This window comes from Theobroma cacao, chromosome 7, assembly GCF_000208745.1.
Source record: "Theobroma cacao cultivar B97-61/B2 chromosome 7, Criollo_cocoa_genome_V2, whole genome shotgun sequence".
NCBI lineage: Eukaryota > Viridiplantae > Streptophyta > Magnoliopsida > Malvales > Malvaceae > Theobroma > Theobroma cacao.
In genome coordinates this window covers 7,463,099-7,477,490 of record NC_030856.1, presented here as the reverse complement: position 1 = coordinate 7,477,490, position 14,392 = coordinate 7,463,099, and the positions used below count along the sequence as shown (strand labels likewise).

Here is a 14,392-nt window from a genome sequence, read left to right as displayed (position 1 = left end):
TAAATAATAATAATAATAATTTTATTTTATTCTATTATTATGAATCAATTTATATAATAGTTATTCTTCCTCTATTCTATCCTTTTAAAATAATTATTTTATTTTTATTTTATTCTTTCGAGTGAACCGAGTATGTCATGATATGTTTGCCAACAGTCATTGTCAACAGGATTTGAAAGATTGGGTTTTATCCTATCCTACTTACCTTTGGTCAAGGCAAAGCTAAAGTTTCACTTTTGGAACTAATTATTTAGTAAAGATAAAAAAGATATATTTAACCTTACCTTCATCATTTTCACTCCCATTAAAGAAACACCCTTTTCACAGTTTGACAAAGTTACTTGCAATGACAGTTAGATAAAAAAATTACTGTATCTCAGCTTCAAATTGAGATAAAAAAAAATTGATAGCAGTCTAATTCAAACGAAACTCAAATAATAAAAAGTCGATGAAATTATACCAAACATGAGAACGTGACATTATTTAATTAAAATTTTTTAAAATGTGACTTGCATTTTTGCTATTAAACATTATTTTAAATTCAAATCGTGATTTTATTTCATGTATATTAACAAAAAAAAGGAGATTATGAAGGATCGGATCAACCAAGTTGAATTGAAAATTGGTACTAATTAACTTTTCTCTTATCCAGTTCGGTAAAACTTTGGACTTCTTGTCCCAAAAAGAAAATAGCAATCAAATGCAAAGAAATTTCTTTGCATTAACAGATTTTATTTTTATTTTTACGGCTTCTAATAAAAGCTATAAAAAAATAAAAAAAAGGATATTGTTAGACAGAGAGCCACATATGTTTGACTTTTGACCAATCTGTTTCTTTTTGTCTTTTTCAACCAAAAGTTTTATTCCCTTAAAAGTACAAAAAAAGAAAAAGAAAAAGAAAAAAAGTTTTTTTCTTTGAAACTAGATTCAGAGCAAAGGAAAGTGATTGCATTACACGCCCTCCATCGGAAGCGCGTCACGGAAAAAGAAAGCAACCGACTGGGGGCCCACCTCGTCACGCTAAGCTGCATGGTCACGTGAAAGGGGGCAGGGGAAGGGAAGGGGTCCCCGAGTCCGCATCATCTTTTGCTGGACACGCACATATGGAGACACAAAGACCGATTTATATTATTCTTTTTTCTTTTACATGATTTTTTTGAGCCTTTTAGAGAGCGAGATCTGGCACGTGCGCCGAGCTTTTGACACGTGTGATTTCACCTTCGTTTCTCATTGGACAGTCATCGACAGAGACGGTTTCTAAACCGATAGCGTGCGAAGACAGTGGCCACGTGGCGAGCTAACGTCACAGTTTGGTCACGCACAGAGAGAGAGAGAGAGAGAGAGAAGAGAATTCTTAAAATAACGCTTAACGTGCTGCTTGGGCTTGTGTACTTTCGCTTGACTTCTCCAATTTGTCCCTCGGATTATCTTTCATGTTCTTTACTTTTCTTCCAATGAAGCATTTTAATTTGAATTATAAACTTGCAAATTGCAAATAAATTTCGTTACATTTATCTGGATAATCTTCAATAAACATCATTATAATAGAAAAATTAATAATTAAATCGAGTTAACAAATTGATCTAATTTAATTCTAGTCAAAGGAATCAACTTATTCAAATCTTGATTGTTTCAGTTTAATTGATCCATCTCCCTTCTATATATTTAATTTATTTTATATAATTTTTTTACCCTTAGCTACCCCGACTAGATATGCCATCGTCTTTTTTAATTGTTTGACAATTTTATCACGCTCTATATACCCCGATCTGCAGTAAAAAGATGAAATGAAAAATATGAATTATCAGTGGTAAACTTGTAAAAAAGAGGTCAGGGGCAATGATATCCAATCAGTGCCGTTTTTGCTGACAAATCCCCTCTTAATTTACAAGCTAATTCATTTCAAAGCTTCCTACTCAATTCATCATTTTTTCCTTTCTGCTTCCCGGGTCTTCTTCTTTTCACCACCCAAAAACCCCAAAACCCAAAGCCACTCTCCGGTTCCCCGTTCGGTTTCCGGTCCACCATTAATCCGCCGATCCAAGTCCACCTCCATCTAGATCTCCGCAGCTCATCTTTTACAGTTTCCGACCAATTCCCCCGCCAACTAAAAGCCATCGTTTGTGTATCTTCATTCATCGATCTAAAACTTAGAAAACTGTAATCCTTCTCCAATCATTTTCCGTTTAAACGGCGCCATTTCAGCGTGACTTCCATCACTTTTAGCCCATCTTCCGTATAGTTCACCAAATACTCGATTCTTATTGTTTTGCCCTTTTCTTTTTCATCCATTTTTACTCAAATTCTATTTATTTTTTACTTATTTTTCTTTTTTAATTAAACAACCAAATTTGCTATATATTCAACAAATCTAGTCTAGCATCGATTTTTTGTTCGTTTCGAAATGACGTCGGGGACGAGGCTGCCGACATGGAAAGAAAGAGAGAACAACAAGCGGAGAGAGCGGCGTCGGAGAGCTATAGCGGCGAAGATCTTCTCCGGACTTCGGATGTACGGTAACTATAAGCTTCCGAAGCACTGCGATAACAATGAAGTTCTTAAAGCTCTTTGCAACGAGGCCGGTTGGACTGTCGAGTCCGATGGCACTACTTACCGTAAGGTAAATTACTATTCTCACCGTTAAGCTTTTTATCCTTTTTTTTTCTTGTTGAAAAATTCTGACATGGAAAGACAATGACGATAATGCAGATGGAACAGTTAATTTATTGTTTGGAAAAGAAAATTCGCTGAAATTTTTGAATTCATTATTACTAGTTCGTTTTAAGTTGCTCTGATTTTATTTTATTTATAACTTCTAAAGTTTCGGAAGGAACCGGAAAATGCTTTTTCTGGTGTAATTAAGTACGAAGAAGATCGTAGTCATTCAAAAATTTACTGTTTTTGATCGATTTCTTTGGCGTATTTTAGCACAACGAAGATCGTAGTTATTAGTGTAGTAATAAAAACAGAAAAAAAAATCCAATCAAATCGTGGTCTTTGTGCCAAATTTGCGCCGCTTCGTGCGGTGCATGTTAGTTTATGGAAGTTCCCCCGTCGTGCTAGCAAACGCCGCTTCCGGCGGTCGGATTGAAATCAGACCAGCAGGCCTGATCTGGCGCTATCATGCACGGCTCGTGCCGACGCACGTTAGCAGCGCGAGTGATTTTCAGCTGACCGTAGTATAAGTCAGTCAGAGTTAGATTCTTTTCACTGCTTTTCATTTTTAATTTTTTCTTTTCCCTTGAGGTATTTTTTCTTGTACGTTAGATCTGGTCAGAAGTGTCGTTTTACTCTTCACCCATCGTACATTAGATCTGGTCAGCCCTCTTCTTCATTTTCATTTTTATATTTTTTTTACTCACCACTTTACCCAACGCGTGAAGCACCAAAGAAAGATTCTTTCGCTTTCTTTGATGACTTATACTCTGGTAGTATAATCGCATATGAGAGAACATGGGACGGATCCTCAAAATCAAAACAGGCATTGATCTCGAGAAAAAGACCAAACTACCCTTGTTAAAATGATCATTGATGAGGGCGGTTTTGGCATGGCATGAACTTTGTAGTGAGGTCTGATATTTCTTAACATTTTTATTTGCTAGGTAACAAGGGTCCTTTTTCGGGGATTTTGCACAGTTTCCCAATTGGGCGACAGCTTTCATTTTCAATTGCTTGTGAATTGTGATTGGCTTTTCAATTTTTTTAGCATACGTGTTTTTTTTTTTACTAGTGGGTATTGGAGTTCAATTATTAGAGTTTTAGTGGTAATTTTCAGTTACTGGGAAGGTTATTTTAGCCTTTCTGGTTGTTCATTTATGAGTCAAGTTTTAGCAAAATGAAAGGGAGTAGTAACATGGTAGTATCCATTAACGGTCTCCTAATATTGAGTCAGTTTAGTAGATGTGTAGCTACAGGGGAGATTTTAGATTAGGTTGTTTAAATGGGAAAATGTAGTGCACAGTCAAAATTCAGTCTTCTGAAATATTAGATAGTGTCGTATATATGGGTTAGCAAGTTCCCTTGAGATGAAATCTTGACTGAACCATTTTAAGATAAGAGGGAAAGGAAAAGGAAATCTGGGTACTCACGTGCTATGTTAGGAGTTTACAAGTGATTTAGCTGGCAACCTGAAAGGTGGTCCATCAACCTTTTTCTTTTCTTGGTTGCTTGCCTGTATTTATTACCACCTCTTAGCCAATTCATTACCGCATTTTACTATTTTAGCCTGTTTTTATGTTCTTAGCTTGATTAACTATACTAAGCAAAGACTACAGTTAATAAGGCCGGCCTACTATTGTATAGAGGTTTGACTGACTTTATGCCAGTCCTGAATCATGTGGACTATTTCTAAGACTGCAGCTTAAAGGGAGAAGTAGAGGTTATTATCTTGTATAAACAATTAAAGGTTTTTGTTTCTAAATAAGTATGCTTTGTTCATCAAAGCACACAGAGATGAGGTTTGGGGGGAGAAATGGTCAGTCTGATATGTGAAATGATGGAAATGGAGTAACAATATGCAGCATGACACTAGTATCAGCTCAATTCAACAAAAGATATTCATAGTTCCCATAAAAAAAATTAAGATATCCATCATTGAAATGATTTAAGATGGAAAATAAGGCTATTGAGATGAAAAAGAAAAATGACGGGTGAATACAATGATAGGTAGTTTGTTGGAATACACAACAACGTTCATAAGAACTCAGGTTATATGTGGAATCAAATGCTGGAATGAGTTATGGTTTTCTGAGCTGCTATTTATTTAAATTTCATATTGCCAGAATTGAGCCTACTAGGCTTGGATGAATGGTATTTGATCTGTTGCACCTGCTTTTAGGGCACTGATAACTATCTGATTTCTGCAGGGTTGCAAGCCTGTGGAGCGCATGGATATAGTGGGTGGATCAGCAACAATGAGCCCCTGTTCATCTTACCACCCAAGCCCTTGTGCTTCTTACAACCCAAGCCCTGTGTCATCATCCTTTCCGAGCCCAGCTTCATCTTCGTATGTGGTTAATCCCAATGGTGATGGGAATTCTCTAATCCCATGGCTCAAAAACCTATCATCTGCATCCTCGTCAGCCTCCTCTTCCAAGCTTCCCCATCTTTATATTCATGGTGGTTCCATCAGTGCTCCTGTCACTCCTCCATTGAGCTCACCAACTGCCCGAACCCCAAGAATCAAAACTGACTGGGAGGAGCAGTCTGCCCGTCCAGGTTGGAGTGCACAACAGCACTCTTTGCTACCTTCTTCAACTCCACCTAGCCCTGGTCGTCAGATTGTTCCTGACCCGGAGTGGTTTGCCGGGCTCCGAATCCCTCATAGTGGGCCAACTTCTCCCACCTTCAGTCTTGTCTCCACAAATCCCTTCGGCTTCAAGGAGGAAGTTTTAGCTGGTGGGGGATCCCGCATGTGGACTCCGGGGCAAAGTGGGACATGTTCTCCTGCAATAGCTGCAGGATCAGATCATACTGCTGATGTTCCAATGTCTGAAGTTATTTCAGATGAGTTTGCATTTGGAAGCAATGCAACGGGGCTAGTAAAGCCATGGGAAGGAGAGAGGATTCATGAAGAATGTGGATCAGATGACCTAGAACTCACTCTTGGCAGTTCAAGGACTAGGTGAGTTTGTAACCTTATTGAATAGATAGCTAAAATTAACTACTTTTACTTGAGTCACATTGTCTTGCAGATAAAGCAATCTGAGTGAAAAGTTTCGGTGTTCTCTTAGTATGAACTTTGATTCCATATTTGTGCTCTCAGAAAGAGGGAACAAAAGGGATCAAGGTGACCATGAGCAGTTTCTCAGTCTTGTTTTAGTTTTTGTTTAATTTTATAAAATTTTTACTCTAAAATTTGTTGCTAAATTATATATAGTTAGTTCTTCAATGGCCCGAGGCGGTTTCATAGCCTTGTGTTCAGCCCTTCTCTATTTAAATCTTAATTTTGCTGAAAAGAACTGTTATTCTTGTACGATTGTTGTCTTGTCTTTAGTTAGGTTTGCCATTGGAAGAAATGCCTCAATGACTGATCACATGTACCGTTTCTCAGTGGCCAAACCTTTTGTGAAAATCAGGATAGGTTGGACTTTTTACCATTTTCCTTTTGTACATACTTGACATTATTATGTGACATGCTTCGTTATCAAAGTCCACCTCTTCTTTTGGCGTTTTATTTGATTTTTTTTCAATCATTTCTTTATTACTATGCTTTCTTGTTTTATAGACATATTGGGGGGCCTAATTCCCATAGACTTGGTTAATATTCTAAGAAAGAAGCGCTTTACAGACAAGGAAAATTTCTGTGGACCAGACCACTATCGACTTTTGCTAATGGAACTCTTGAAATTGGGTTGGGGCAATAGGTCTATATATGCTTCCTTTGCTTTGAATGGCTCTTTTTTACTATCTGTTGACCAAAAACATTTGGGGTTGGGTCGAGGGTTTTACTATGATGATGACACGTGATTCAATCCAAAAACCACTAGGGATATGGGCCCCCCCATTTCCCCTTGGCAAAGTTTCAGCCAATGCTGCTTAATCAATGCACAATTTGTGGGTAAAATATCCATAATCTGGTTGTCAGTTGGTTCAACCATCAATTTTAACACCTGTAGCAGTCTTTGGAGTACGCTGGTGAGCTTGGCATAATTGGTTCAGTAAAACAAAGAGTAGCAGACGGACTTTGTGCGGTCAGATTTCTCAGTTTGGTCAGACTGATTTAATTTATTTATATATTTATTTTTCTTTTTTGGGCTCCAAATATGACCAAACCAATAAATTTGGCGACCACTGCAATGAGATCCATTATAGGGAATACTTTGATATCGATGCAGCGGGCATCGTATGGTATTTACTATTATTTGATATTTAACTACAATGTGAGCTTTATGTACGAGGAGATGATTTATAACTGGATATGTTAATTCATGAACCAAGTCCAAGCTCTGTTCCATTCTCCCTTCTGTCATAGGTGTCTTCTCAAAAGCCTTCATGAACCATTCTTCTCTTTTCTGGAACGTAACAATTCCAGTGCAAACTCCAATCACTACACCAGTAATGTCCCATCGGAGCAATAAACCATATCGAATCCAATTTATACGGAATTATTCTTCTTCTCATGTTGCTCGGAACTTCTGGGGTCTGTTTCAGGGAGAGACTCACAAGGGGGCAATGGGATTCCGCATAACCCTGGATTGTTTTCATAGCTGGATGCTGGAAATGTAGTGAGTTGGCCTGCTGAAGGTATAGGTCCAGTGAGGTTGTTGTAGGAGACATGAAAGTCTGCCAGAAATGAGAGTGACCCCAATGATCTTGGAAGCATGCCTTAAAGATGATTATGCGACAGGTCAATGAAGCCCACTTCTTTCAAACTTCCCAAGGTGTATGGAATAATTCCAGTTAGTCCGTTGTGTGCCAAATTTAAAGTTTGCAAGTAATACATTAACAGCCTGTTTGGCTTGTTTTTTTTTAACTTAAAAATTATTACGAAATTCTTATGAAAAATAAATTTTTAAAAATAAATTAAACTTGTTTAGTAAATTTTTTTTATAAGTTATAATTTTTATTAAAATTATCATAGAAGGTAATTTTTTTTAAAAGATAATATTGTAATTATTTTTAATAAATGAAGATATTTTTAAAATAAAAATAAAAATACTCTTATATTTTTAAAAGAAGAAAAAAAAAAGTTTTTCTTGGAGTTTTTTTAAAGTTTTTTTTAAAAATTTTTATTTTTAAAAAAAATTATTCTTTTTAAAAATTATGTTTGATTTACTTTTTACTTTTTAAAAGATAAATAAATTAAAAAAAAGGTTAATCCAAACATGCACTAAGCCTAGGCTTTGAGGAATAGATCCAGACAGGTGATTGAAAGAAAGATCCAAGTAGCTGATCGTGCCATTGCCTCTGAACCTGTGAACTGGGAATCCACTATATAATCTCACCGTTGGACAAGATTTCAAGTCCAAAGCATCCTCCAACCTTTCTCTTCTGATTCCATCACAATAAATCAAACGACTGGTCGTTCTACAATCACTTCTACTTATGTTTCTCAGGAATGCATACTCTGCCTCGTGAGTAAACTTGGGAACCAAGCCTGTTTGGTTGGCAAGGTCTGATGGAATGCTACCTGTAATGTAATTACTTCTCAAACCAAGCCATATTAAACTTTGAAAACCGCCAAGCTCGGTTGGAATGTTCCCAGAAAGGTTGTTGGAACTTAACTGCAGAACGCTGAGTTTTTGAAGATTTCCAATACCAGCTGGAATTTTCCCACTTAGCTGATTAGATGAAAGTGACAACCAAACAAGATTTTTACAGTTGGTGACTGATGTCGGAATATTTCCACTGAAGAGGTTGTGGGCGAGACTAAGTTTCTCCAAATTACTTGTGCCAAAGCATATGTCTTTTGGAATTTTACCGGAAAAGTTATTCCCCCACATGATCATATCAGAAAGATGTGGTAGCTTCCACACCTCCGATGGAATGCATCCACTTAAATGGTTAAGTGCAAGATTGATTGTCCTTAGGTTCTGACAGTTTCCAAGAGCTTGCAAGTAGTAATTTTGTTAGAGAAGTTGAGATGGGTGAAGAGAAGCAAAGCCCGGAGAGTATTTCTCCAGAGAAGGCATTGGAACTAAGGTCAAGGACTTGAAGCTGAGTACAGTTCCTTAGAGATAGAGGTATTGGAACACTAATGTTGTTGAATGGAATTTGGAGGATTTGGAGACTCGGAAGAGTACTTATAACTGAAGTGAGGAAATTTCCTGACAGCTGATTGTTTCCGAGGTTGAGGCTTTGCAAAGAGTTACATAACTTAAAAGATTTAGGAAACCCCCCAGAGAGTTCATTTCCAGAAAGATCAAGCTCAATTAGAGTTCCACAAATCCAACCCAATTCTGGGGGAATATTGCCAGAGAAGTCATTATATCCCAAATTTAGACACTTCAAATTGCCTAATTTTCCCAAAGCAGCAGGAATTTTATCCTGCAGCTTGTTATGGGAGAGATCAAGGCTCTCGAGAAGTTGGCCGTTGGTCAAGCTTTGAGGAATTCCGGTTGCCATAAAGAGAATTACTGGACAGGTTTAGTACCAAAAGCTTGGCACAGTTTTTGAATTCAAGCACTGAGAAATTTCCAGATAAGTTGTTATAAGAAAGGTTTATAGACACAAGGGACTTAGATAAATCAGAAAAAAGAAAAGTTGGGATATCGCCAGATAACATCATGTTAGAGAGGTCTAAAATTGATAAATTCCTGCAGGATGAGAGGTTACCAAGTTTCCCAGACAATTTGTTATGTGGAAGATTCAACAGTTTCATATTCTGACAATTTGAAAAGGAGTAGTCCAATATTAAGGAATTGGAAATGAGATTGCTCGAGAGATCAGAAGTTCCAAAGTTGAAACCACCTCCTGGGATGGAGCTATGTGAAAGATTTAAGGAAGTGAAATGATCACTAGAATGGAAAAACGTATTAGAAATTGGCTCTGACAAATTTTTAAATGACAAATCCAGTGTCTGAATGATGCAGGGATAAGAGGTCTTATTGTGGAAGAGATTACCAGAGAATGAGTTTCCACTCAAGTGGAGATGTTTGAGATTTCCCAGGACTAACGGGTCATCAATATGCAAATTGCTAATTACACCAGCTTGCGTGAGATTGAGTGCCCTAACTTGTCCTCTAGGAGAACAGGAGACCCCTTGCCATGAACATGGACTCGAAGATGCAGCACTCCAATTGTCTAGGAAACCTTTGTGGTCAGCATCGACAGATTTCTGCTTGAAAACAAATAATGCCATTACTTCATTGCTCTGATTTTGTTTCTGCATAGGCAAGGTGTGCTCATCACTGGCATCCAAAGATCTAAAACATGCAAACAGGAAGATGAACATAAAAGAGCACAAGAAACGCACTCATCGCTCCTCAAGTGTACTCGAATTTCTCATCTTCACTCTGGTTGAATTTGGATGAAGAAGCGGTCTTGGTTTCATCACTGTTGCATGCTTTATGGACTGCAAAAAAAATCTTCCTGTTGAATGTACCAAATCCATTTGACTTCCTGTAACTTTATTTTTCTAAAATTGTCATTATCAAGTGGCTCAAGAACTAGTAAAATTATCTTCTTCATTAGTCAATTTACTAAGTCAGGCATATCAAATTCAATCAATATCTGCCAACAGAGAGCATCAATTTTTTGTCTCCAAACACAAAAGAATACCATCCATTTTCCATTGCACTTCTTATAAAATGCATCAAGCTTAAAGTATATATATACTCTACTTTCCACAACAAATATTTTGACTCCATAAACCGATTGACTTGGAAAGTTTCTTTAGAGACAAAGCAACATAAAAGCAAATAAACCAATTTCGGACTCATTAATTAAGATAAAAAAAAATGGAAGAAGAACAAGAATTGGACTCTTGATTTTTCAGTCTTCTTGATATTTTTTGCCATAGAAAGATGGTGAAGCATTGACCTTATACCTCTTTGAATGTGAATAGGGTTAACTATTTATTAGATACCTTTATACTATAAAAGAAAGAACAAATCTATTAGTAGGAGAAGAAATAGTCAGAACCTTAGATTGAGGCTTTGCAAAGAATCACATGACTTAAATGTCTTAGGAAAGCCACCAGAGAGATTATTTCCAGAAAGGTCAAGGTCCACTAGAGTCCCACAAGTCCATGCCAACTCTGGGGATGTTACCCGAGAAGTTATTGTATGCCCAATTCAGATGCTTCAAATTTCACAAAGTCGCCAAAGCAGCTGGAATTTTATCCTGCAGCTTATTATGGGAGAGGTCAAGGTTCTCAAGAAGCTGGCAGTTGGTCAAGCTTTCAGGAATTCCAGAGCCCTAGAGAGCATTATTGGACAGGCCGAGATCCAAAGGCTTATCACAGGCCCAAAACTCAGGCACAGAGAAGTTACCAGATAAATTGTTCTGAGAAATGTCCAAAAAGTTGAGAGACCTAGCAACATAAGAAAAAAGAAGAGCAGGAATATCTCCAGACAACATGTTGTTAGAAAGGTCTTAAATTGATAGATTCGAGAAATTACCAAGTTTTCCAGACAATTTGGTATGTGAGAGATTTAGTAGTCTCAGAATATTCTCACAATTTGAAAATGAGTAGTTCAATATTGAAGAATCTGAAATGAGATTGCTTGAAAGATCAAGCTCCAATGTAGAAGTCCCAAAGTCAAAACTACGTCCTTGGATTGAGTTATGAGAAAGATTCAAGGAAGTCAAATGGTCACAAGATTCAAAAGTTGTTTTCGGGATTGCCTCTGATAAACTATTGAATGACAAGTCAAGTGTTTTTATGGTGCAGGAATAAGAAGCCATATTATGGAAGAGGTTACCAGAGAATGAGTTTCAGATGCTCGAGATTTTCCAGGACAAGGAGTTCATCAATATCCAAATGACCGATCAGACCAAGCATTAGTGAAGTTCAGTGCATTAACTTGTCCACTACGAGAGCAGGAGACTCCAAGCCATGAACATGGACTCAATGATACAGGGCTCCAATCATCTAGGAAACCATTAGGGTCAGCTTCAACAGAATTATGCTTAAAAGTAAAAAATGCAATTACCTCATTGCTTTGACTCTGGTTCTGTGAAGACAGTAACTGCATATTACGAGCCTCCGACGGAATAGAAGAGGCGGAGGAAAATAACACAGTGGATGAAAGGAAACCGATAATTAATTGCTTTCTTCACTTAGATTAATGATTTGATTCCACAACTAAATTTCAAATATATTAGTCTATAATCAAGACAAGTCCAAATCGGAGCAGAAGCAATTGGTAGCAATAACCTTGGTGATTGTATAATTGTTGATTCTTGGAAAGAACTCTTTATAATAGCACAATTGTTGATGTTTGGGACGTGTTCTTTATGATAACACAATTAAAAATCATCATGGTATACTTCAAGGACTATAAAAATCAACTTGACATTCTTTCCATGAAAGATATAGATATGAAGAATGGGTTATTTCTTCCCACAGTGAGACCTATATCTGGTCGAATTTTGCTATTTCAATGATCATCTAATACTCTTACAACTTTTGGAGGAATAGACTTCTAAACTGATCAAAATTTCACAATCTTCTTCAAAAGCACGATGTCTTAAATCCTATCTTAGAAAAAATGACAAGTTGATCTTTATAGTCCTTGAAGTATACCATGATGATTTTTAATTGTGCTATTATAAAGAGCACCTTTTAAAGATCAACAATTGTACTATTATAAAAAGCACCTTCCAAGGATCAATAATATGGTGCTATTATAAAGAGCACCCTTCAAGGATTAATAATTGTACACTTATCAAGGCTATTGTTCCCAATTGCTTCCACTTCGATTTGGGCTTGTCTTGATTGTAGACTAATAAATTTGAGATTTAACTGTCGAAAGGAATGCACTCAAGTGGAGATACCAAAGATTTTCTAGAACCAGGAGATCACCAATATGCAAATGACCAATCAAACAAGCATTGGTGAAGTTGAGAGCAATAACTTATCCACTAACAGAGCATGAGACTCCAAGCCATGAACATGGACTAAGAGATGCAGGACTCCAATCATCTAAGAAACCTTTGGGGTTAGCTTTAACTAAATTATGTTTGAAAGTTAATGCCATTACCCCATGGCTTTGATTTTGCTTTTGTGAAGATGTTGAAATGTTACTAGTCTCCAAAGGCATAAAAATATGTGTAGATAGGTAGAGGAAAATAAAACAGTGGATGAGATGAAATGCATCCATTGTGCCATTCAAAAAAAAAAAAAATCCATTTTCCATTAGATACCCTCGCAGTCTTCATCTTCATTATTCTGGAAGATTTCGGATGAGGGTGATAGCGAACATAATATGATTAACTTATTGTAGTCTTAAGTTACTGACAACTGTTAAACACATGCCTGTACCTTAAATCATTGCATAAATGGCTTAGTAATAGCAAGAAGCTTGGGTTGAAGAAAGAATCAACTGCAAGAAAGGAACAAGTTTAGCATCAAAGACACATCGTTTAATAAAGAAGACTCAAGCAAAAGAAGTAAGCCATAAAGGACTTCACAAACACACCGTTTCAATAAAAAGAGCAGGGACCTTTTGTCATTTGCCAATACACACCGTTTTGACCAACACCATTTTTGAAAATTAGTTAAATGCTAATGATTAGTTAGTTAGTTAGTTTAGCAGCTTTACTCTTTTTGGTTAACAGCCAAAACCCTCTGTATATAAACTCTTGTATTCTTTAATTTTTCCTTTAATGAGAATCCCTCCCATATTACTGTCTCGTCTTCTTCATTTTCTAATATGGTATTAGAGCAGGTTACAGTGCCTGCAAATCTTGTCCCATGGATGACACATGGAGTATGTTGATTGGTGTTAGAACTCATTTGTGTTCTCTGTTTTCAATTTATTCAGTAAGTCCTTTCTTCATATACTAAGTCTTCTTAGCTAGCTTTTGTTGAATCTAAACAACCTTATCTTCAAACCTGTAATCATGTCTGAGTCTAGAGAAACGAGGTCACAAACCTCATCACAAAGTCAAATTGCTCAGAATCAAACTTAGGTCTCATCAGTAGAGGACCCTCAATCAACCTATTACCTTCACCACACAAATCACCCTAGCTCAGTAATAGTGAATCTTAAGCTTACCACCAACAATTATGTGGCATGGAGTAGATCATTTTTACTAGCACACTCGATTAAGAACAAAGTGGCTTTATCAATGGAACAATTACCAAGCTTACAATTACAGATCCTTTCTTTCCTTTGTGGACCAGATGCAACAACCTAATTATTGCTTGCTTGTTAAACTCAACGTCACCACTCATAGCCTTCATAGTATTTTACATGGACTCTGCGTCAGATATTTGGAATACTCTAAAGCAAAACTATGGATATCAAGATGACACTAGGATTTGCAACCTCCAATACACTTTGGAGAATGTGATTCAAGGTACCAGATTGGTGGACTCATATTTTATTAAGTTGAAAAGTATTTGGGAGGAAATGAGGAATTACAAACCTTTACCACCTTGTGGGCATGGAAAATGTAATCCATGTTGCTTTAAAAAGTACTCGGATCAATGTTAAAAGGACATGGTTTTTAGGTTCCTGAATGGCTCGAATGACTCATTTTCAGTTGTTAAATCACAGATTATTCTTATGGACCTTATTCCAGCTCTTGACAAAGTCTATAGTCTTGTTTTGAGAGAAGAAGCACAGAGGAATCTGATGTTCCAAGTTCAACCAACACTTGAATCATCTACCATGTTTATTGCCACTGATGGGAAGAAAAAAATATATGAAGGACATCACTTGCAGCCATTGTGGAAAGAAAGGGCACATAAAGGAAAAATGATATAGATTGGTAGGGTTTC

The 14,392-nt window shown here is 36.8% G+C and overlaps 1 protein-coding gene and 1 pseudogene across 1 annotated transcript; one reads left to right on the top strand and one right to left on the bottom strand.

Annotated features, from left to right (window-relative positions):
- On the top strand, positions 1,898-6,175 carry LOC18594295 (BES1/BZR1 homolog protein 4). Its single transcript, XM_018125172.1, has 2 exons — positions 1,898-2,620; positions 4,866-6,175. Exons 1-2 carry the CDS (start codon positions 2,405-2,407, stop codon positions 5,625-5,627), a joined length of 978 nt encoding a protein of 325 aa, XP_017980661.1. The 5' UTR covers positions 1,898-2,404; the 3' UTR covers positions 5,628-6,175.
- On the bottom strand, positions 6,982-10,672 carry LOC18594293 (annotated as a pseudogene).

Bases quoted from the DNA above. Each gene is read 5' to 3' on its own strand.
- LOC18594295 (XM_018125172.1), top strand. From the start codon at position 2,405: ATGACGTCGGGGACGAGGCTGCCGACATGGAAAGAAAGAGAGAACAAC. The intron at 2,621-4,865 runs GTAAATTACTAT...TGATTTCTGCAG, and splicing joins ATGGCACTACTTACCGTAAG to GGTTGCAAGCCTGTGGAGCG.